The 24,336-nt window shown below is 36.8% G+C and overlaps 3 protein-coding genes across 3 annotated transcripts; 1 reads left to right on the top strand and 2 right to left on the bottom strand.

The window, feature by feature from the left end:
- Positions 1-5,037: 5,037 nt before the first annotated feature.
- Positions 5,038-7,937, bottom strand: LOC120001533 (F-box/kelch-repeat protein At5g60570-like). Its single transcript, XM_038849912.1, has 2 exons — positions 7,720-7,937; positions 5,038-7,201 (listed from the first exon to the last, which is right to left on the bottom strand). Exon 2 carries the CDS (start codon positions 7,093-7,095, stop codon positions 5,920-5,922), a length of 1,176 nt encoding a protein of 391 aa, XP_038705840.1. The 5' UTR covers positions 7,096-7,201; positions 7,720-7,937; the 3' UTR covers positions 5,038-5,919.
- A 2,156-nt stretch (positions 7,938-10,093) lies between these two features.
- On the bottom strand, positions 10,094-15,724 carry LOC120001532 (serine/threonine-protein kinase GRIK1-like). The gene is made up of 13 exons (XM_038849911.1): positions 15,349-15,724; positions 14,944-15,149; positions 14,287-14,689; positions 13,855-13,929; positions 13,733-13,777; positions 13,465-13,539; positions 12,896-12,983; positions 12,584-12,708; positions 12,286-12,381; positions 11,099-11,165; positions 10,874-10,989; positions 10,677-10,755; positions 10,094-10,532 (listed from the first exon to the last, which is right to left on the bottom strand). Exons 3-13 carry the CDS (start codon positions 14,584-14,586, stop codon positions 10,369-10,371), a joined length of 1,230 nt encoding a protein of 409 aa, XP_038705839.1. The 5' UTR covers positions 14,587-14,689; positions 14,944-15,149; positions 15,349-15,724; the 3' UTR covers positions 10,094-10,368.
- A 2,858-nt stretch (positions 15,725-18,582) lies between these two features.
- LOC120001538 (probable pyridoxal 5'-phosphate synthase subunit PDX2) lies at positions 18,583-22,589 on the top strand. Its single transcript, XM_038849919.1, has 7 exons — positions 18,583-18,795; positions 18,916-19,043; positions 19,662-19,749; positions 19,942-20,015; positions 20,325-20,516; positions 21,768-21,865; positions 21,937-22,589. The coding sequence occupies exons 1-7, from the start codon at positions 18,744-18,746 to the stop codon at positions 22,061-22,063; spliced, it is 759 nt and encodes a 252-aa protein (XP_038705847.1). The 5' UTR covers positions 18,583-18,743; the 3' UTR covers positions 22,064-22,589.
- Positions 22,590-24,336: the final 1,747 nt, after the last annotated feature.

Raw genomic sequence — 24,336 nt, 5'->3', positions numbered from 1 at the left:
CTGGACTGGGCGTGCAGGAGTGATCCTGGGCGTGCACAATTTGTGCGCCTAGGCGCGTTACCCCTAGGCACATTATTCAAATGACCATAACTTCTCCATATGACCTCCGATTTGCATGATTTTAGATTCTACGGAAAGCTGGAGATGTCTAGTTTCCAATGCCTTTTGTTGCGCTCAATTCCAATAATGTGACAGAAATTTATGACTATTTGAACACACGAAGGTCGGTGGACATTTTCTTCAATTCAGCCCTTTTTCCGTCGCTTTTCATCCAAACCGCAATCAACCTATCAAAATACAAATCAACACATAAATACACTCATTATTTATCAAAAGAAAGCTTAAGAGGGGATATTTCTACCAAAAATAATAGGTATTACCATACCTATCAAACACCCCACACTTAAACCTTACTTGTCCTCAAGTAAAACTAAACAAAGTACATCTACCAACTAACATCCTAACTCACTAACGCAGGAATCGCGATTGCATTTAGCATATGCAACAAGCCGTTAAACCCCTAGGTGTCCCTAGTGGAGGAGTTTTGTCTCCTGAGGGCTTACAAGAACGACACCCACAAACGTTTCAAGATAACTCAAATCAAACATATGGGAGGGAAATCACTAGAATCGAAACAATATAGATCAATGCCATGCAATCAAAAAGATGTGGAGACCCCACACTTCATCCAAACATATACTCAATGAAGATTATCCGTCTACTCAATCACTTCGTCTACATTAAGTGCGTGCAAAGAAGAAATGTATAATTATTTGGCTTCCAAGAGTTCATAGGCGCCAAACATAGTCACATTCCAAGAATTCCAAGAACAGTCAAGTAGTAATACCAAGGCACTTTTATTTATATACATACTTCTCTTCTTCTTCTTCTTCTCTTTTTTTTTTATTTTTTTATTTTCATCTTACTAGGCCCGTGCAATGCTCACTCCTTTAAGCTTTCTAGTCAACCCATGTAACGAGTTCTCAACCAATGACTCCCAACCAGTTGGTTTAGGGCATTATGTGATAAAGCACACCTCGGATCAATCACTCGAGTTGAAAAGGCTTCGAAGTTAAGCTAGCCTAGTATGTTCATCAAGATTGTCTTACCTTTTTACTCGAAACTCGAGTTGGTTAGACAAGAGCCCCGGTTACTCAGCAAGATCACAAGAGCGGAACATGCTTTTAATCATCATCAAATTTATTTTTTTTCATTTTTTTTTAACATGCATGTAATTAACTAGTGCCAAGAATATAACTAACACAGTGTTCTAGATCATCTTAGAGAAAGTCCACATCCAACATCTATTCACCCAAGTCATACCCCACAAGCACACATTCTCGTGCAGGTGAATTACAGTGATTGTGCAATAGAGTAGACGTCAAGCATATAGAAGGATATGATGGGTTCCACAAACCAAGATTAGCTGCATTTCAATATAGCACTCAATTCAATAGAAAATTCCCATAAATATGCAAGATTCAAGCACTAAATTTTTATTTTTTTTTTAAATTTTCAATTTTATTTTTTTTTTAAAATTCAGCTACTACAAAAATCATGTGAAATTTTGCACAAGATAATCCATATGCAGTCCACCACCCCACACTTTAAAGAATGCATTGTCCTCAATGCAAAACATAACAATGTAATAATGCACTAAAAAGAGGACAAGTTGAAACAATACAACCTGGAGTTGGAGTCATGCATCGAGTGGACTGGGGTACTGGCCTAGCCACAATTCTTCAATGTTTTCATGAACCCTTTCTAGCATATGAACCCTTTTTTTCTTTTTTTCTTTCTTTTTTTTTTTTTTTATACCCACACGCCTAGGCGTGTATAAGATGCGCCTAGGCATGGTCTGGCTATAAACATAATGCCCAGAAATTTAAACTTTCTTCATTGGGTTGCCTCCCAAGTAGCGCTAAGTTTAATGTCTTCAGCCAGACGTAGTTGTACCTACAAAATCAACCAAGTATGCATCAACACTTAACAATTTAAGCAAACTCTCACCCCAAACGTTAAGAACATGCATGGTCGTCAATGCAAATAAATAAAGGGAGGGAGAAAGCTTAAACACAACACTTGTTTTAGATAAGGAGAGAGACAACCTGATTTGGAGAAATCACCACAAGCCTCAACACCTTCACAACAATTCTTGGGAAACAAATCAATGAGGATGGTGCATAGGATACTTTCCATTCAGAATCCCCGAAACATTTGGCCCACAGAATTCAAGTTGGCGAGCCACAAATTTCCACCCTTTTTCTATCTTAGAATTCGTTATTGTGAAAGTACCATGGATAGACAATTTCAATGTCTCAAAAGGAGCACTTGTATTACCTCTCAACATTGTTTTGGACCGTGCCTTTTTCAACTTCCTTGCTCTTGTCCGCACGCCTTTCAAAGTTGGAGATAGCTTGCTAGTAACAAGGGAAGTAGCCAAGAGCTAGTTGGATATTTCTACCAAAAATAATAGGTATTACCATACCTATCAAGGGGGAAGGTGATTCTTGGAGCTAGGAGGAGAGATTCTTCAGCTCAACTTGGATCTACTCAACTCATTGGGTTTATTCATGCTTTTCTCATCTATCTTCTTGTGTTTTTCTCTCTTTATGTGTAACTAAACCACTTTTGCCAAGGCTAGGATGAAGCCTTGGGTTTAATGACTTTGTGTATGACTTGATTTACATATATATGAGTTGATTTGGGTATAAATCTTGGGTTTCTATGTTTGATTTCAATTTCTTCATGCTTGTTGTGTTTGGCCAACACTTTAGGTTTTTGGATGAAATTGTTTGGGGAATTTGCTTAGACAATAACATGTCAAGTAAATTATGCTTCTTGAAACTCTTGATTATGAATGTGTCTCCCTTTAATTAGGGGACAATTTGTATGAATCCTAATTTCCATAGAACTTCATGAATTCCTATGCATGTTTAGACCAAATAAGATGGCTATAATGTATTTAGGAATATCCGACCTAGACCAATAAGATGGCTAGTAATCGATTTTAGGGAGATTTGGCTTAAGAGCGCTAAAACCGACTTAGGTACGGATTCGTTATGCCCGAATTAGCAAATATGTGTGTGAATTTGTCTCTTTGCAAGTCATTTCCCAAAGGGGATTCCGAAGCCTTGGTGTTCATATTCATTAACTCATCTCATTCATATTAGTTACATTAGTGATAGTTTGCATCAGCGTAATTTGTATCATTATTTCAAGAAAATACCAAAAACACTTTACTATTTGCTTGTCTTAGTTTAATTACTGAACCAAACAATCTCGAGTTGAAATTTACTTTTGTTTGCATTGTCCATACATACATACAAGTATACATTTGGATTAGAGATAACTCCGTCCATGTGGATTCGACCCTTGCTTATCATTGTGCAGTAGTCGTCGACTAGTACACTTGCTAGTAAGGTTAATTTAGACCCAACAACAACCGAGTCACAAATGGGTTTTCACTTTTCGGCGACTATTTTGGTTGTCCAAGGGCTGAACTGTGGTGGTGGTTAAAGGAGGGGTGATCTATGGTGGTCAGATTAGGCTCTAAAAGTTCGTTGGCAACAACTTCAAAGGTGAGATTCCGACGAAATAGACGGTTGTTAGCAGCAAATGTTGAGGATGAGTATAGTGATTCGGCGCTTCAAATCGGCAGGTCGGTGGTCGGATTTTTGCTGAAAAGAGGAGAGAATGAGGAGATAGAGGAGAGAGAAAAACGTGAGGATGAAGGAGAGGAAATAGAGTACTTGTGTTTAATTTTCAAAATCCTAAATTTATTCATATAGGATTGTTGATTGGACATGACATCTAGACTTGGACTGTAATGGACTATCAAAATCATGGGCTACATATCATTTTCGTATTTGTTGTCGTACACGATTTAGGTGCCAGATCATATCGTAATGGACACCAGTATATCGTTGCCTAATACGTGGATATGACGTGGTCATGTGAAGGTCGTGCTCGATGTGCCGCGTAAGCGGACGGAGGTTCTAACTTCTAACTTTTAACTTTTGTCCCAATTCAATTACATATATGGGCTCCACGGACCGGCATCGCATGGGTTTTCAACTTTTCGGCCTAAACAAACCCACGACGGAACCGTCCCAATTCGATAACATATACGGGCTTCCCGGACCGGCATCACATGGGTTTTCGGCTAAACGAAACAAGCCCACGTCGAACACATTGTACACTCGAGCACTGTTCGAGCCTTCGAGAACTCAGTTTTGATTTTTTTAACACACTTTGGTACGTTTGGTTTACCCATTAATAAGCAATTGAGCTCCAGTCACTGAAATCAACTCCCATAGAGAGCAATTACTCTGATTTTGAAGGGGATCTGTTATCGTTGATCGCATGCAACAAGAGTAAATCAGTTACTTTGATTTTTGACCCAAACCAGTTTGCCCATACCACAGCAAGCCGATGAAAATACCAGACCCTCTCCACGAGTAGTTTAACGGTATGCGAATTGCTAACGAAAGAGCATCCATTTGGCGCATTCTGGGCAAGCTTTCATGGATCATTGGCGCTGGCGCGAGTGCGCACACACATATATTTCAGATATTGATGCAAGATAACATGACAGACATTCATCTCAATTTAAAAGTTGGAAATGCCATACAAATGTTTTTTTAAAAAAAAAATTAAGACAAAAGAAGAATTTAAGGGGTGCATAGGTTAGTCGCATAACATGATAGATATTCATGAGTGAATCAGATTCTCCTCCACTGGGTAGTTTGGCAATCACATCATATAAAATGAATTGATCCCTCTATCAAGACCTAATATAAAGTTATGATTCTATCAAAGGAACTCCTGGGAAGCAACTGGGCCCTTTATGCTCTAATCAGTGATTGACTGTAATGCAACCATATGGCTTCCATGTGCATGATGCAAGTGCTTGGTGCTGCAATCATTCATGTTAGTGCAGAATATGTACCTAACATATTTAGCAGCAACATAAGAGCAGACTAACAGACAATAGTAACTAAAACAAAGCTAGCTTTTGCAGCATCCACAGGCCAATTATCAAAACACCATTATGAGATAAACATAATAGGCTTGACTTCCAAGTTGTTAAACCATAACAGCATCATTTAAAAGGAGAGCACAACGATTGACAAACGTTGCATCAACTAAATATAAATTTAGATTAGTCAGGTTAATTATATGAAGTGCAATTTGTTCAGCTTTCCTCTTTCCAGAGCTACATAAGCAACACCAAGGCAAAAATGACGGATGTATTACAGCCATCCCGATACCAACCAGAAACCAAAAAAAACAAGAAGAAAAAAGCAGAAGTAGCAGGATCGGCAATTAGTAGACTACAAAATTTTGCCCTCCTGAGATGTGATTCTGATTCAACTTTTAATACCCAAAAAAGTGATATGATCCGCTATCCTCATCACACCCACCATTCATACCATGCGTTGCGCTTGGGTTTACAGGAATTTACATGGCTCCTATTTCAAAGAACATCAGTTATTTATCTATGTAATGAAAACGTTATGCTTTCCTGAAACAAATATTGGCAGCCAAACTGCATAAGAAAAAGTGAAAGATCTCCGGATAAGCACAAAAAAAATGAAAAAAAAAATCATTAAACAATAAAGCTTTGCTGTTTATTGATTTTAGTTATCTGGAAGGTGAATGAAAATACAACTAGAAGAATAAGATGGAAATCAGAACATTACCAGAGGAAACCTGCTTAATACTATGAAAAGCAATCAGATGCAGATTCATAATGTGAAACATGCTTTTGAATCTGTCTTTAGAGAGAAAAAGTTGAATTCTCAGCTTAATAGAGGCTATCTCACTGATAATTAACTCCAGTCAATCAAATTAATGTGAAGAACCTAGAATGCCAGGTTGAATTCCAGATACCAGGTTGAGTCAGTCAAATAGTCCTCAACAACCCATAACTGCACAATTGTACACAAACACCCCAACATTCTCTTTGACACCAAGGACCTTCCAATCCAAGTTTCCATTATTAACACCTGACTTTGGCGACCATGAATTCAGCACAATGGCCACACCTTCTGTGACTCTTTGCCCACCTACGACCAAAAGTTCCTCACCACAGGCCTTGAAGGCCAAGCCCCAACCATCTGAAGAATCAGCCCTAACTGGAAGCCTTCCCAACTCATCCCATGTGTTCTTCACTTTGTCATACTTTTTCACCATGTTAGTCAAAGACTCAAATGTGTATAGCTGATTGTCTACAACCGCAACAAGAGGAGGCGCATGAGCTGCTGTTCTAACATTTGGACTCATACCCTCTATCTTCCTCCATTTCCCCGTTTCAAGATCATACTCCTCCCCACAAGTCAATGAAGCTGTAGGACCTGACATCCCACCAATAACATAGAATTTTCCATCCATAAAAAACCCAGAACACAGTTTACGCTCTGTGTGCATGTTCGGCAACATTTCCCATTTACCCGACAAGGAGTCATACAACTCTGCCGATTTCAAGACATTCCCATTCTTATCAGTCCCTCCTGCCAAAATAGCAATGGATCCACAGCTACCAGACCCAAACAAACATCGAGGACGGTTCATCCCCTTGCACTTGTCCCAACTACAACGAATCAAACTATACTTCCAAATTGCAAGCTCAAACATTTCACGGCCGAAAACCAACAATTCACTGCCCACAGCCAATGACTCCTTATCTGCATGATTGAAACATTCATCACAAGGTATTTTAGGCAAATTCATCCATCGTTTTTTGATAGGATCAAATGCCTCCCACCCTCTAGGATCACAAACCAAGTATACCCAATGCTCCACAATCCCCAACTGCTTCCTCAACTCATACAAAGACCCACTCGTTAATAATGTACGATATCTCTTGTTTATGCATGATAACAAAGGGTAATCTGATCTAGAAACCCAAGCAAGGCAGTTCAATGCGACGTCATCATTAAGACCAGGGAGATATAAATCACTTGATCTCAATTGATGACGACCATCATGCACTCCCTCCCAGGTACAAACTATCCTACACTTTGCCACGTCTTCTTGCTCTGCCTTCTCTTCCCCCATTGACAAGTGACCCAGACAAACTTTTTTTGTCATGTTGATTATCTTTAACTTAATCCCACAAAACCAAATAAATACTCCAAGAGAGACAATCAATACTTTAGCCTATTGTGCTCCAAATCCCCAGACATCAAAGTCATATCTGCACGCAATCAATCTCTGTCCAATTATTCTTCTAATCAAATCAACAAATTAAATTCAAAATATATCCATTTCATGGTTAGTGTTCCAAAAGCTTCCCTAGTTAGATAAGTATGTTAAAAAACGATCCGATCTTTGTTAAAGAAAATTCAGTATCAAAGCAATTACATGGAGACTATAAGTAAGCCAATAACCAACAAAGTTATGGAATTCCCAAGTATACAACCAAACCACGCGATTCTTTATCTGCAATCGAAACAGAAGAGACTACAATCGACACGAATATGAAAGAAAAATAAATTAACAAATAATTCAATTAGAAAATGAAAAGAACTACAAATCAATCGGGAAACGAATAAGAATTAGATTAAGCATGATAAAATACGAGCCGATCCGATTCCAAGCGTAGGAAATCGATTCAGATCCGAAATAGATTGATAATTTGGACTTGCCCGTAGAACTTAACATATAGAAAATGTTTCGAATGACGACATGGATCTCGAGAAAAAGTGACCATACCGGAGAAACAGGATGTTAGATCGAGATGTCAGTCTTCTCGTCGACGGAACCTGCCGGGAAGACGCTTTATGTCAAACATGCCGCTGGAATCCGGCTAAAGATGCCAAAAAAAAGAGACGACCGAGATATATAGTCTGGATTGGAACAGAGAGAAGCTGAACTGGAGGGGAGAAAAAAAAAAAACGGGAGTTATAAAAACTGAGCGATATAGCCGGAGTTTGCAGAGGTGACCCTACTTTCTATAATATTTATATAACTCGCCAAATTTGAGAATATATTTTCGCTTTATTACATATATTGTCATTTGTCCACTTCCTTCTAATTTATATTTAATATATTTTACCTCCAAAAATGTTCTATTGAATTATTCCTAAATCACATGCAATGCTCAATAACATCCAATATACAAAATAAGAAAAAAAATTATGAGCTAGAATTAGTCTTTACTTTTTGTGCCTTTTATATTTGTATTTGTTTGAATGCCGTGAAAGAAAAAAATAAATAGAATTAAGAGAAACAAAATTGGTATGTCAAAAATTGCATAAAACATAAATTTTTAACTATTCTTTCTCTAATTGGATTGATTTTGTGCAGCTACAAGTTTTTACATAGTTTGTGGTATTAGAGACATACATGGAAATTTAATTGATTTGATAACCAAATCACCAATTGTATTAGTAAGATGTTGTTTTCTTCTTCGTCATCACAATAATACTATCATTCATGAATGTCTAAATTAATTACAAAATATTTTTTATCGCAATAACATTATTCAGAATCTCTTAAATTAATTTTTAAAAAAATATTGATCTTTATGCCTATGAATTATTTAAAATTTTAGTATATTTCTTTTATTGCAAGTGCATTGCTCTAATTGAATATTACACCATAACTATTAATTAGCACTTAATATTTGGGTTAATTATTCAATAACTTGAAAAAAAAATAAACATTTATTGAAACGTTATACGTCAATGAAATTAGGAAAAGGGTGAAAGGAAATCTTTACCGCCATGGGAAGATAAGATAAGATTGACTATCACATTCCACGCTGAAGGAGTTGACCGACTACCCTTTTTTTTTTGTTAACTTTTGTATTTATTTCAAACATTTCGATAACACACGAACCTCGTGGTTTCTCATTGTTTAATAACATTATCATTCCACACAACACAGACACAAAGAAATCATGCAATCCAGCTAACTTCGCAATAAAACATTCCACAACGTTTTTTTTAAAAAAAAGGTCTAAGAAACGGTACCATTTTTAAGTTAATATCAGCCGGTGGCATATTTGACTGCGAATTATGGGATTATAAAAGGCATGGCATTGATGGTAGAGTTGGAAGTAATTGATGGGTTTTGATCAAACTTCAAAGGGTTTGGTCAAAGCACGGTGTTGACTGCACACAAAATTTTACCAGAAGAGAGAACCAAAATGGCGGCGTTTAATGGGTCTCAATCTCTCAAAAAGTTGCAAAAAGCATCAACAGCGAAGCAGAGGAAAGAGTCCCATGCGTATGTTAATACTTGGGCTGATCACCACAGTAGTCAAGTACAATTTGGCAGCTTAGCAATTTCCAGACAAATTGAAGTACCAAAAGTACCCCCCTGACATGTCAGTCTGTTGTGAACTTATTGGAGAAAAAGTAGTTTGCAGGAATTGAAAGAGCGTTACAGTAACGGTTAGAAGTTGCTTCTGTTTTTGGATCTATTAAGAAAGGTTGAAACGGTGAGAGAAGTCAAAAACATAAACAGCAGGGTGGGCTGGGTGGCGATGGATGGGCTTCTGAATTCCATAGGCCCATTTAGATATATACAAGGCATGCACGGAGGATTATACCTTTTTTTATTATTATTATTCTGCCAACCAAGAGAAGAATTGAAATAAAAACATTCAACTTATTTGACAGAGAAGAATTGAAATAAAAACATCCGACTTATTTGACAAACAACTAGGCATTAATCAAATATGTGGTCCTTCTGATTTGTATTTAAGTGAGCGGTGGTGCGGTGAAATATGAAGGCTTTGAAGAGCTGCCTCACCTATTAAAGATTAAGATGCAACAGAGCGTGCTCCACTGACGGCAATTGGGTCCACCACAACCGTTTATAGAAGAACACTACAACAAACTACAACAATATATAAAAGGATCTCTCTCATTCTGTGCTGTATCGGATATTCTGACAATGTCTACATGGGTGCCACGAGGACCGCAGCCCATTGTCTGTACTATGTGGTTTCCTACTTTCCTGTCCATTGGTTCACATAGATCTTCTCCCATAACAAGAATTATAAAGTTCCCAACACCTCAACTCAAAACAGGGAAGTGACTATAAATTTTTTTTTTTTTAAAAAAGAAAAGAATTTGAATCTACAACCCAGGTATACAAACTCACTCCTGGGGTCCCGGAGGTTCTAATGCACCAATACATATTGAGAGCCTGCATAAGATGAACAATGTTCTCTCAGCTAACCTTTGTTTATCTCAAGTTTAAAACCCAAACAACAGCACACTCCTACACATTCTAAGCACTTGCTATGCCTCTCTCTGGCCAAGTGTGAAATAAAAACAAAACAAAACATAAATAAGAGCCTATAGTTCTACTGTACGAAAACAACAAATCCAAACTAGTTAGTCAATTTCGTTAGAATGTGTCAGTCATGTCAGCATCGTCTTTGATCTCATCAAATTCTACTTTATCCAGGCTCTTGCGCCTGCACCAACACAGATACTGAGGGATGGGCCCATCTGCTCCTATGATCCACGCATGTCGTGCCACCTCATCCAAAGTCAGCCTTTGATTTGGGTCTGAGTATAAAAGGATTTGTCAATCCAAAAGAAGTTCACGAGTAAGATAATATAAGTACATGAAAATTAATAATTAACGAGTTCAAGAATACTACAAGCTGACTGCAAAAACAGAAAAAATAAAAAAATAAAAAAATTGGTTACCTTTGCAAAGTAGGCCTTCTAGTAAGTTCTTCAACTGTGGATTTATCTCATCCGGGAGTATTAAGGAGTTATTAACAATCTGGACGTGGATAGAAAAATTATTAACTTAAAAAACATGGCACAATAGGTAATATCGCCCTTCAGCTGTGGGTTTGGGATAGACAACAAAAAAAAAAAAGCGTAAAAATTTTCCAAACCTTCTCATAGGTATCCTGTAGCGTTTCTCCCAGAAAAGGGTATTGTCCCAGTATCATACAGTACAATGTAACTCCCACCGCCCAAGTATCAGCAGCCTTCCCATGATAGGTTAAACCTGCAAGACCAAAAGAAATATATCCATGCAAAAAGTTATAAATTGATCTCATGACTGCTTTATTCGTAAAGGAGTCATCATAACACTTTCCTAGTAAAGGAATCCCAACCTAAACAGCACTCAGGTGCAGTGAAGACCGGAGTCCCAGGAGAACGGCGAAGTTCATCATTATCATCCTGCATAGCCAAAATCATCTAATTAAAAAAAACTCTCTCTTAAGATTTGATATCCCATGATCACTCTACGTAGAAACTAGCAACAGATTTACAACTTCAAGTTTCACAAAAGAAAGTACATATATAACAAGGATTACCAAAACTATTACTTCAAAGCTATGGATGAACACCAATTAAATCACAACCCAAATGTACCTAAAATTGCTACCCCTTGATCTTAAAAGGAGCTAAGGCCGTCTAATGATCAGCCAACTCTAATAGACCAGACCCCATAGAATGAAATCTTCAGTAAATACAGCTATAGCAGTTCTTGGTAATGCAAGGATATACCAATTTTTAAACATTCAAAACATTGAACATAATCAAGATAATCATAATACGACTAACATGCAACTTTTGGCAATTATTTTTTCCAGAAAACAGTTTTTCCCCCCCTCGCAAATCCATGTCCACAACTTGCAAGAGATTTCATAGCATTGGAGCAGAACACCTGCTCAAAATCAATAGTTAATCAAAACTCCACATGTAAGTCTGCAACAAGTAAAACCATATTGTTACTGAAAAATTAAATAAAATAAAATAAAAAGGGGGTAGACACTGAGAAATTCTGAATTTTGATCAGCACGAAACATAACAATAACAAGAAAGTAGTTTCCAAAACTGAAAACCATATCCTTATGTCACATACTCACATGCAAGAATACTTACCAAGGGAAATAAGACGACAACACAATTTTCTATCAGAGAAAATAACCACCTGATTTTAACACAAGCAAGAACTCACAATTCAAGCTAATCAATTACCATATGAGATATAAGAAGAAAATAACGACAATGATCACTATAGTAAAACTTCATATTCTCTATATCCAGGCAATATTTCTAGTAGAACTCACTAACTATCAGTTCATAGATTTTGTGGCTTATTCCACACCTACAAAATGGTAACCCTCCCCATCCTTTACCTTCCTCCCCACAACCATAGGAAGTGTGTTTTCCTTTCATGTGTAATTGTAAAAAATAAATAAATAAAAAAGACAATATCATAGCACACTCTGTCATCTCTCTTTTTCCTACAGTAATAGATAAAACCAAATGAAGTGTGGAGACAGTTCATTACCTCAAACACCTGGCTGACACTGAAATCTCCAATCTTCACCGTACCAGTGCGAGTAACCAACAGATTATCAGGTTTAATATCTCCATGCACTATATTCTGCTTTCAGGCAAGCAAGACATAAATAGTCACTGATTATTGATGATAACCCACAACTTTGGCATGAAGAGGTAAGAGATGAGTAACAATAGCTCAGACCAAAGATATGATTATAAAATCGCCTACAATGGCTTGCCATATATAACAAATAGAAGTTAAATATCTGCTGAGAAAAAAAATAATAAGTTATTCAAGATCGTACGTGTGCGTGGAGATACATTAGGCCAGCTACAATATCCCGTAAGTATTTTCTAGCAGTGTCATCCCCAATACCACCAGGAGGACCGCAACCTTCACATGCCCATTTGCCATCGACGTATTCTAGAACTGAACAAAAGAAAAGGCATTCACAACAAATTAGCCATTAATAAGGCAGATTTGATCATTCTTTGTAAAGTTAGAAACGACTATTAAAATCACATAAATAAGCACAAAGTAATTGGGCACACGCAGAAGGAATAAAGAGCAACAAAAAGAAGAAAAAAAATTAGAGAATTAAAGTGGTTATAAATACCCATGTAGAAATGATCTGTGGTTGGGTCATCAATCACCTCAATGAGATTGACAATATTAGGATGGTTCAACACTTTCATTATTAAAACCTGCAAGAAAAGGAAATGCAAGCTTGCATATATAGATGAAAAAACACGGAAATAAACTAGTACTATACCCTAAAATGCAACTAAATGAATCTGGTGAGCACAAAGCTATGCTATGATGGCATGCAAACTGCAAAGCATATCTGGGGAGATATAGATAAAGTATAATGAAAAATACTTATGGAGATCTACCTTACACAATAAATAGAATATCAAGGCCCCATGCATGCTACCAACAACATCAATAAATATTAATTTGCTTATAATTAAGCAAAATATATAAATGCCCCAATCTCATGAACTACACAATATGTCATTTTCTCAATATTGTTTGCAATATTGGAATTGAAAAAGGATAGAACAAAGTCTATTCAAATAAGGCACTAAGGTATGGTAGTACCAATCATAACAAAATGATATTTACTAGTATGAATCATGAATACTATCCTGAGAGGTGAAGACCAAAAAAAATGCAAGCAAATACCTCACGTAAAACATCAGTCATAGCAGTCTCTGAAGGTGCAACACGCAGCTTTGATAAGTGAGACTTATGAAAGGCCTAAAAACCAAAATATAACTATAAGGACATTTTAAAATGAAATACATATATACATATATATAGAGAGAAGGTTATTTCAAATATCTGTCTCTGGCATGCATTCATGAAACACGAGATTCTGTATTGCAATTTTATGAGAAATGGTGACAAAGCTTTGAATTTTGATGTATATAAAATGCTACAAGAGTCCAACCTTGATTGCATAATGCTTTCCATCTACACGGCTCCGATATAAAACCTGATGCACAAGCCAGAACGATAAAACAATCTCTTCAATCATGTCATACAATATGATATCAACAACAAAAACCTTACCACTTTTCCATAGCTACCAGCACCAATTTTATACTCACGAACATACTCGTTGACCACTTTATTACCATTTTCATCCTGAAAATCAGTAAGAAATAAAAGAATTACTGCAACAAGACAATAATGCATAACTAAAATCCTAACTTGCACGTTTGATTGGTATGCAGAAAACACCTAGATATACACAATATATGACATGAAAGAATGGCGAGGGGTAGTCTTAACTAGTTTTTTAGCAATTGAAGTTATTCAAACCAGATGAACACCTAATCAGAACAACTAACAATCGGAGAATTCAGGAACCCCTCATGAAAAGGTTGCGGTTGCACAACATTCAGATATTGTAAAATAGTTTGTTCATGGCAATATCAGTGGACTCGTCTGCAAACTTTCATCATTGCAAAAATCAATTAAAACCTATACGTAATATCTTACCTCTGTGCGTACAACTTTGTGGGTTTCCTTGACAGGAAATTGCCTGCAAATAAATCCATTCTGTTCTCTAAACTTTAATATCTCCTCAGAACGTCTCAAGCGGCTTGGAAACTCACCACCATCGGCATCAACATCCCGATGAGCAGTATCAGTTATCTCGCCATTATATGAACCATCATCCTCATCGTCTATTTCCTCATCTAACAAGAATTCCTGGGATGGCCGAAAATTAGCCACAGAGATAGGCCTGGGTCGCCTTTTGGGTTTTCGAGTAAAACCAAAACAACTGCAGCAGCCCATCAATCTCCCAATAGTATAACTCTCACTAAGAATGAATCCTTTTTCTTTTTTTGCAATCACTATAATTCTCAGGAACACAAAAAAAAAAAATTGATCCCAAAACCTGCCATGACCACAGGTTAGCCAACACAAACAATATGTTCTGACAATATATGCTATATAATGCCCATAAGACTCATTTAATCAATGAGAAACAGAACGAATGAGAACGACCACCCCGAAAATTAGGGGGAAATGCAAAAGAATAAGCACATTCCCTCAAATAAGAATCATCAATGAGGACAATATATGCCCCATAACTAACATCCGAAATAATGACAGAACTTTAAAAACAGTAGGTAAATACAAGTTTCAAACCTCCAGTAAAGAAAAAGCAGGCAGAGTAAGGGCTTCAAGCCCTAATCAGCTTCGCTATTCCAATGGATGCCATTCAGCAAGATGAAAGAAACACAAAATTGTATCACATCCATTTAGATTGGAACCCCACATCGCTATCAATCCAGTATAAATCAATCAATGCACGCCTGGATCGCCACCACCATCCACATCAACAACACGTTGGCCTAACCCAATAACGTAATCAGCAAATAAAATACAATAACAATTAGGATAACAAATAAGGAAATTGGCTTTTAAAATTGAGGGACAATAACTAATATCAAGCAACACGAGCAACATCAATTAATATATATGATTCCGTAAAGTAACATCGGATACAATGCTTTCCGTTATAAGGGAAATAAAAGTACAAAGAGAAAATACCAAAATAGGAACGTGTCGCAGTTGCCGATGTTGACGATGGCAAGCCGGAAACCCCAATTCCAAGTCCAGAGGAAAAATCGAAGATCCAATTTTAAAACCACATAGTAATTTAAAATTTAATAACAAATTGTAAACACAATCCTAAGAAACCCTAGCTTCGGTTTGGTGATGTTGCAAATAAAACCCGAGCTTATAAGAAGAGTGAACTGAAGCCGGCGAGAAGGAGATAATTCGAAATTGAAACCCTAATATATGACGGAGGGAGAAGAGTTCATTGTTTGGAAGTTAAGAAAATGTTTGGTTTGGAGGATTAGGGAGACCGGTTGGGGACAAAAATATGATATTTCCGAAGCGCGTGGACAGTAAGCAACGATGCCGTTTGCTTTTGCGGGAGGAGCCGCAGTGAGGGGGATCGACAGATTTTATTATGTTGGGCTTGGTAAATTTAAATTTTACGTTTTTTTTTGAAATAAATTTTACGATTTTCATGATGGAATAATTGGAAAAACATTGGGAGCACGTAGTAGAATGAGACTTTTATTTATAAAAATTAATGTATGCACCAATTGATGAGCATATGACAATCTTAATTCTTAAGTATGATAAGAACATAAAGTTTAAATGTTTTAAAGGAAAAAAAAAATCAGAAATTAAATTGGCCTTTTTCCGACAATGTTTTTTTTGGACCATTTTATGTCGGAACACTTCGTCAAGCTTGTACTTGAGAGCCAGGACAGATTTGTCTCATTGGTTATGCAATTTCTACTAGGAACACTTCGTCATATTGTATTTTTTGGTACAATAAATTGAAATTAAAATAAATAAAATTACGGATTAATTCCTAGCATAATTGGTTATGCTTCCTACCATAAGAACCAATGGGTTCTATTCCCCTACCTCCATTTGTCTATAAAAAAATACTAAATTAAGATAATGAAGAATTGAGTGGCTGATATATTGTTGATTACTTAAAAAAAAAGTCATTCCAGTATGATTTTTTAAATTTATAAGGTCTGCAATTCAATTTGGGCCACACAAGTTAGCAAATATTATTATTGTGTTGGTTATAGAGCGGCTAAAGAATCTTATCTCAATTGATTATATAAATTTTATTTGCATCTCATTATTTACAAAGTACACTCCAATAACTTGTAAAAAACTGAATCTATCAACACACCCCATTTGACTCTACCATTTGTCTTAAATTCCCCAAATCCTTTCCCTCCTTCTCTCCTTCTCATTTTTCCCTTACCTGACGACGGCGGCTCTCATTCTCCTTCTTCCCTTACCTGATAGTGATGGCGACGACAATGGATGATTCAAGGCCCACAAGAGATAGCAACATAAGCAATAATGACAACATACTCAATGAAAGCAACAAAGACCATGAACATCAGGGACCCGATTGTGAGACATAGGTAAAAAGCAATACCCATTTGAGAAGATCATTGAATTTGGTTGTTAAAGCATCGGAAACTGAGGAGAAAACAACAAAAACAAGAGAGTGGAAGTGAAGGGGAGAAGGGAAATAAGCAATACCCATTTGTCACCAAGGTTTCTTTAACTAGTTTTCTTGATGGTTTTTCCTTTTTTTTTTATTTTACCTTTTCGACATCTCCAATTCCGTCGACAAGCTCATTTATTTTCAATGGCGGTGGTGGAAGAGATGGTTGAGACTTTGGTGGTGGTGGAGCAAAGTGACTGGGGTGTAATTGAAAAAAAACACAAAATGAGGCTAACTCATAATTGTTATGTTTTTGATTGAGATTTGCTTAGATTATAGTGTGTTCAATAAATTATGGAGGTGCAAATAAAATTCATCATTGGTTATTTGACTATACATCACAATATCAGGGACATAGATGGGCCCAAGCCCACCTGTCAACAATATTCCCTGAGCTCATCGACTCACAAGACATGTGCCTCAAACAAAGTGAGCAGTGGAAACAATTTGGTCAGCCCCAACAACCCAAACACCCATTTGTAGAGATAGTGGTGCCAAAAAAATCAGTTTCAGTTAGTTATGGGTCGTGAAATATAACGTATTTATCAAATATTTACATGTCCGGAACCTAATTTGGATTGGATTTCGAATGTATTTAATTGATCAAACCCGGATTAGTTTAAATCCAGACAAGTAAATTGAACAATAACTTAATCCGGATTAGGGTCCGGATAAGTAAATAAGACAAAATTTATGTGTTCGGATTCATACATGATTTTAAATCAGACCAATTTTTTGTGTTTGCACCCGGATTTCGGACACATAACTTATGCATAAACTTGGTTTAATCCGGATCGGACAAATTCCGTCATTCAGATTGGACAAAGTTTTGCCACCCTATGCAAAGATATTCATTATTAGTCCCTACTTGCACCCACTAGATTCCTATGTTAATTAAGTTAATTTTGAAAGGAACATTCATCATCCACTTGACAAATAATTATATTTTGTCGCAGGGAATATACGACAATTTAATAAGCAATAGGCCATTTTATTATTATTATTATTATTATTATTATTATTATTAGGATTATTATTAGAACACGAGAAAGGGACTTAACCTTATCATATTTAATTAACTTGGTTAAAATTGTACTTTATAAAATAATTTGTTTTCCTTTAAATAACATTACACACCCAACATATATCCACACAAGCACACAAAGACGATTAATAGACTGAAACTATCAAAATATGTTCGAGCTATCAAAATATAACAATTTTGAACTTCATGTTATTAAAATGGAATGTTTAAACACTCAATGTATAAAATGAAACATGATCTATCTTTCGATGATGAAATATTGTATTAACCCTACCATTGTGTCTAATTGTTTTTTTTTTAAGGTGTTAGCTAGTAGCTACTAGCATACTACCATAAATTAATTACTTGATTTGAATTTCTGAAAAAATCCGCGGCCAGGCTCTATATTGTCAGCCCATTTGTCCCGATAGACCAGGCAGATCACAGCCTTGGATAAGGCCCAACATGGTCGAGCCTTATAAGGACATGTAAGATGGGCTGGCATGGCTAGCCCATATACCCGTATGTAATTTTGAAACATTTATCGGGTTTATTTGTAGACTACAGCATTATTTATCAATAAAAACATTTTATCTTTGGAAATTGGAAGCGTTGGACACGAGAGAACCATGCTTCTACGAAAATCGAATAAGGCTTTAATTTTTGTTTTGAAATTGAAAAATAAAAGATTTATTTGGTGAAAATCACGACACACAATGACACAAATCACTCGCACACACTAGCGCCATAAAGAGAGAGACTCTCGTGTTCGATTTCGCGTCATACTTCATTCTGTTTGGCTCGCAGACAATACCACACACACTTACTACACTAACCAGCCGCCAGAGCCATTGAACGACGAGGGCCATGGCGGTAGGCGTTCTCGCTTTACAGGGATCTTTCAACGAACACATCGCAGGCACGCGCATATACTTCCTCTTCATTCTATTTTTTTATATCTGATTCTTACACATTTTTATGCGTGTGTTTAATCGCTATACGGATTGTGTAATATTCGTTGTGATGGTTTCTTTGGCAGCTCTTAGAAGGTTGGGAGTGAAGGGAGTGGAGATACGGAAGCCGGAGCAGCTCGGGAACGTGAGTTCTCTTATCATTCCTGGCGGAGAGAGCACCACGATGGCTAAGCTCGCCGAGTACCACAACTTGGTTTGTTCCGTCTCGCTAGTTTTTGTTTGTCTGGTTTTGATGAAGATTATCGTACATGTGCAAGGTTTATTCATAGGTTTTTAGTATTTTTAAAATTGTGTGAAAGCAAGGAGATATGTCCATTATGACTATATATCTTATTTATTTGAGGAAAAATTCTTTGCAATTTTATCTGCGGTTATTTCTGAGCTAGATTTAGATGTATTTGTCTTAGTCTCAGAATAATCCCACTGTTTGTTTGGCTGTCACGAAAATATTGAGGTTAGTTGATTTATGGAAAATGTTAATTAGAGGAAAGTGAAAGGAAGGGAGCTCTTGGTTTGTTAATTTTTCTTTCAAAATGAAATATATGGTTTAAACAAGAGTGTGAGGGAAAACAAAGAGTTTAATATCTGCAATCATTTCACTCTTAAAAGGAATATGAAAGTTTTCCAGGGAAATACTAGTTTTTTGGAGGAGTTCACTGATGACGGCATAGATTTTGCTCGTTTTCCTTGGTTCAAACTTCAAAAAGCCTGATGGATTGAAGAAATATGGCATCATTTTTTGTACTTATTGGTTTATGAATTTGGAACCTAAAAAGCATTTTCTTATGTTTGGTATTTCGTTCATCAACAGTTTCCAGCTTTGCGTGAGTTTGTCAAAATGGGAAAGCCTGTTTGGGGGACCTGTGCAGGTCTTATTTTCTTGGCAAATAAAGCTGTTGGTAGGTTTTTATGTGTTCTTCGTTTATTTGTTGTTATGTTTTCATGTTCCACTAGGCTTTTGATACATGTGTCTTGCAATGTGCGTTTATGTGTGCAAATGATTTTTCTCTCTTTTCCTGGTCGCCACTTTGAGAAATATATAACTTAGATACTGCTTCAATATTGAAGTGAGTGGCATTGTCTTTCCTCAGGACAAAAGGAAGGAGGGCAGGAACTAATTGGTGGTTTGGATTGCACCATCCATAGAAATTTCTTTGGCAGTCAGGTATTTTTGTGCTCTGCATCGTTTTGATTATTGTGCAATTAAGATAGATAGTCAAATTGTACATGTATAAATAAACACCTGAGCCTATTGGGCCTAATAAGCTCTGAGCTATGTTGTTTTTTAAGTAACATGGTGTGCATAGTTATGGCATTTCATTTAAGGATTTCACTGAGATATATGGTGGTACTCAGTTGTACTTTTGTTATTTTGTTCTCAAAACTAGAATACATTAGACTTGCCAACTTATTTGTGGAATTTTCACAAATTTCGCAATTATCTTAAATTCTTAGTGATATTACGTAATTTCAGATTTATAGCTTTGAGGCAGAAATTGCAGCAGCAGAGCTTGCATCTAAAGAAGGCGGTCCTGAAACATTTCGTGCAGTCTTCATCCGCGCTCCTGCGGTCATTGAAGCTGGGCCTGGAGTTGAAGTGCTTGCAGAGTATCCTGTCCCATCTAACAATGTGTTGTACTCGAGTTCTTCTGTTCGAATTCAAGAGGTTTGTTGGTGCTCTTCCTGGCTTTGAGTGTTTTGAACCTGCATGAATTGGTTCCAAATACATCCTGCTATCCAATGTATAGTCTCCTGTATGTTACATATTCTTGAATTATTCACGACATCTTAACTATTGATTATTGAATGATACTTATTTAGTGATTGTGAATTCATGCAGTTTATTTTGAACTATAGAATGTGCAGATTAATTTCATTATATGGGCTAAATAGAATAGTATACAGATACTCGAATGATGTAAATTATCGTATGATTTTTTTGTCAATCAAAAAAAGCTCTCTTGCTTCTGCGGTGAATTTTTTTTGAAATGTTTTTTTTCTTGAGAGATGAGATTGGAATTTGACCTTACAAAAAGATGAGTTGCTGCTATAGTTCTTTTATTTGTCTTACAATATTCACGTAAACCATGTGAAAGAATTAATAACTCATTATAAATTCATTTTAGACACATGCTTGCACTTGGACATGTACCTGATTCTACATAACATAGGCTTGGTTCTGCTTGGTTAAGTTGCTGAAGCAGTAGTTGATGGTTCAATCTCTATCTTACCTCTTCATAAATGCTCTAGTTTGTAGTTTGTCAATCTACAATTTTGCTCTCTAACTTCTTGGAACTTCTAATACGTCATATCCTCGTTTATGCTTCACCTATAAACTTAAACTCTGGTGATCTTCTGCTTTAACTCGGTTGGTGTACCTTGAAGAGTCTTTTTTTATTAGTGCAGTTATTTAGAAACTTTCGTTGTGCTATTATTATGATACGTCTTGTGTGCTTTGGCTCCAATAACACTTGTTGAAGTAGAGATCCATGAACATTGTAAATCAAAATCAGTACTGATAGCAAACACGTATGCCTTTTTCCCCCTTTAGTCATTTTGGAGGTAGCTGTCAATCTTCCGAAATTATGAAAATGTGACGTATTAGGTGTTGTACTATTCATTTGACAACTTAATGATTCGTGAGGCCAAACTGTTGCTTGACATGTAGGAGGAGGGTCAATGTGGTGGTTGTGTTTTGGTGTTCTGTTTTGACATGTATTTTTCATAAGTTTTTGTGAATCTATTGGTTCCCTGACACGACGCTGTGATTATTTTGGTTTTGGAAATGCTTCCCATGGCATCAACATTAACTAATGCTGCACATGATGCTGAAAACAGTTATAACAATCACATCAGTTGTTTGATCTTTAAAATTTTCTTTTTTATTCCCTCAGACAATAACTTTTGGATATTTCAGGAGAATGCTGCTCCGGAAAAGAAGGTTATCGTTGCTGTAAAACAAAAGAATTTGCTGGGCACGGCATTCCATCCTGAATTGACAGCAGATACTCGATGGTATATATTACCTATCACTGGTATTGTTTTGTTATAATCTCGTTTGAGGTTCTAAGTAATTTCCTGTGCAGGCATAGTTACTTCTTGAAGATGGCATGTGAGTCAGGGGAAGGGGCCTCGAGTAGCATTGTTGCAGTTGAGGGAGTGGACCTAAGCAGCAACTGTAAACAAAGAAATGAACTTCCTATATTTCAATAGGAGCAGCAAGAGTTATAAAATATGTTTCTAAATCTCTTACGTTATTTTTCACTGATAAAATGAAAACAATGCTCCTTGCAGAAAGCTCACAGTGTAGCGACGGGGTCTGAAAAAGGCAGGTGTACCCTTGGTTGCCTTTTATTTTCACAATGTTGGATATCTCTTGATTTAGACTTTTTTTAAGCATATGCTTTTGGGCCAATTGATTTAGATTGAGGTTGATATCTTTTGTTCTGCATCCTGTGTAGTGTATGTAATGCTCACTGTGAGTATCTATTTTTAGTTTCCTTGAATTCTGGATAACCTTTCCATTCAATTTTTAGCATTTGACAAATCTCAGAATGAATGGAAGCTTACCCAACAGCCCATGTAAAGGGACTGAGAAGGTACGTATACAGCTTTTACTCTCACTTGTATGTGTACAAGCTTGCCCAGTTTTGAATGAATTGGACGTCTCATTCAAGTTTATTTAGTGTGTACGATTCGTATCATGGAAGATTCTGCTTTTGTTTCTTCATAATTTTAATCATGACAGTTCGTTGTAGTTTTAGTTCCTTTGCTTGTTTGAGCTTCAAGGACACAAGCCTTACAAGGATTGGGTGCTGGACTCCAAAATTTCTTTGGGATTGAGGTAACTTCAAGGAGTGGAACTTCTTTTTCATAATAAAAAATGAGATTTAATTTATTTTCATCATATTATGGCAATATTTGCGTGTCCTGCAGCCTAGTGGTATAAATTTTTTCTCCTCAATGAAATTATGGAACTGCATTTATTATTATTTTTTCCCAGATAGTTAGATGCTATATTGCTATATTGCATTCGGGGGACCTTTATGAGATGAGACCTGAGAGTAGTATTGTTCGTGTCGTTTTGAATCAAAGCATTGAAAAATCCAAGGTTTTGAAAACCGGACCGGACCGGTCCAACCGGTGACCGGCCACTTGTCCGGTCCGGTTGAGGTGCCAGAACCGGTAATTGATAAACCGAGATATTTTCGGTTGAACCGGCCGGTTCTGCGGTTGAACCGGTCAGAACCGGTCCGGTTTTGACCGGTTCGGTGATTTATTAAAGTTAATAAAATATTTTAAAAATTTTGTTAATTGTAAGGTTTGAACTCATGACCTTTTTTGTTCATTAAAAAAGGCTTTAACCACTAGGTTATGAGATTTTCTTTTTTTAAAATTGTACTTTATTTGAATATATTGTATTTTTATGAAGTTTTATTATATATTATATGCATATAATATAAATATATAATATAAATATCTATAAATAATTCATTACGTTAAAACCGGTTCGAACCCGGTTTGAATCCCGGTTGAACCTTTGAACCGTGAACCGAAGACTTTTCCGGTTTGATGACCGGTCCGGTTTTAAAAACCTTGGAAAAATCTCGTCTGACGTGTGCAATTGGTGGCTAGCGTTTTTAATATTTTAAATCTCTCATGACCATCTATTAGATTTGTCCAATAGATGTTTCAAAATCTGTGCTGCAGCTGCAACTGCAACTGCAACAGGGCTGAGCATGGGCTGGTGAGCCGGGCTTGTTTGATAAAAGAGAGGTTCGGGACAAACTGTTTAATTTATAAACCAGGGTTGGGTTCAAAATTAGGCTAGAATTTTGTTTTAGGCTGAGATTGGGTCAAGTACGTTAGACTTGAGCCAGTCTAGGTCTGCTTGATATAATTTTTTTTCCTATATTCACAATACATGTTTGTTTGAGCTGGGCTTGAGAATAGATTCAGCCCAATACTTTATGTGGGCCGGTCCATAGCTTAAGAGAATGAAAAAATATCAGCTAGGCCCAGCCCGAACACAGCCTGGCAGTCCGGCACAGAGCCAATCGGGCCCAGTCCATTATATGCTCTATGCTGCAATCGTGGACTCGTGGTGAACTTTAGCCCATGCAAATGTTTGAGCTGGGCTCTAGAATAGATTCGGCCCAATAGTTTATGTGGGCCGGTCCATAGCTTATGAGAATTGAAAAAGAGCAGTGAGGCCCAGCCCAAACATTGCCTGGTACAGGCCCAACCCGGCCCAGCCCACTATTTGCTCTATGCACTATGCTGCAATCGTGGTGAAATAAAGCCCATGCAAATGTTTGAGCTGCGCTAGAAATAGATTCGGCCCAATACTTTAGGTGGGCCGGTCCATAGCTTATGAGAATGAAAAGATCAGCGAGGCCCAGCCCAAACATAGCCTGGAACATGCCCAACCGGGCCCATTATTTGCATAGCATGATGCAATCGGGGTGAAATTAAGCCCATGCAAA

This window comes from Tripterygium wilfordii, chromosome 7 (genome assembly GCF_013401445.1).
Source record: "Tripterygium wilfordii isolate XIE 37 chromosome 7, ASM1340144v1, whole genome shotgun sequence".
NCBI classification, from domain to species: domain Eukaryota; kingdom Viridiplantae; phylum Streptophyta; class Magnoliopsida; order Celastrales; family Celastraceae; genus Tripterygium; species Tripterygium wilfordii.
The sequence above is the reverse complement of the archived record's forward strand: the minus strand, read 5'-3'. Positions and strand labels throughout refer to the sequence as shown.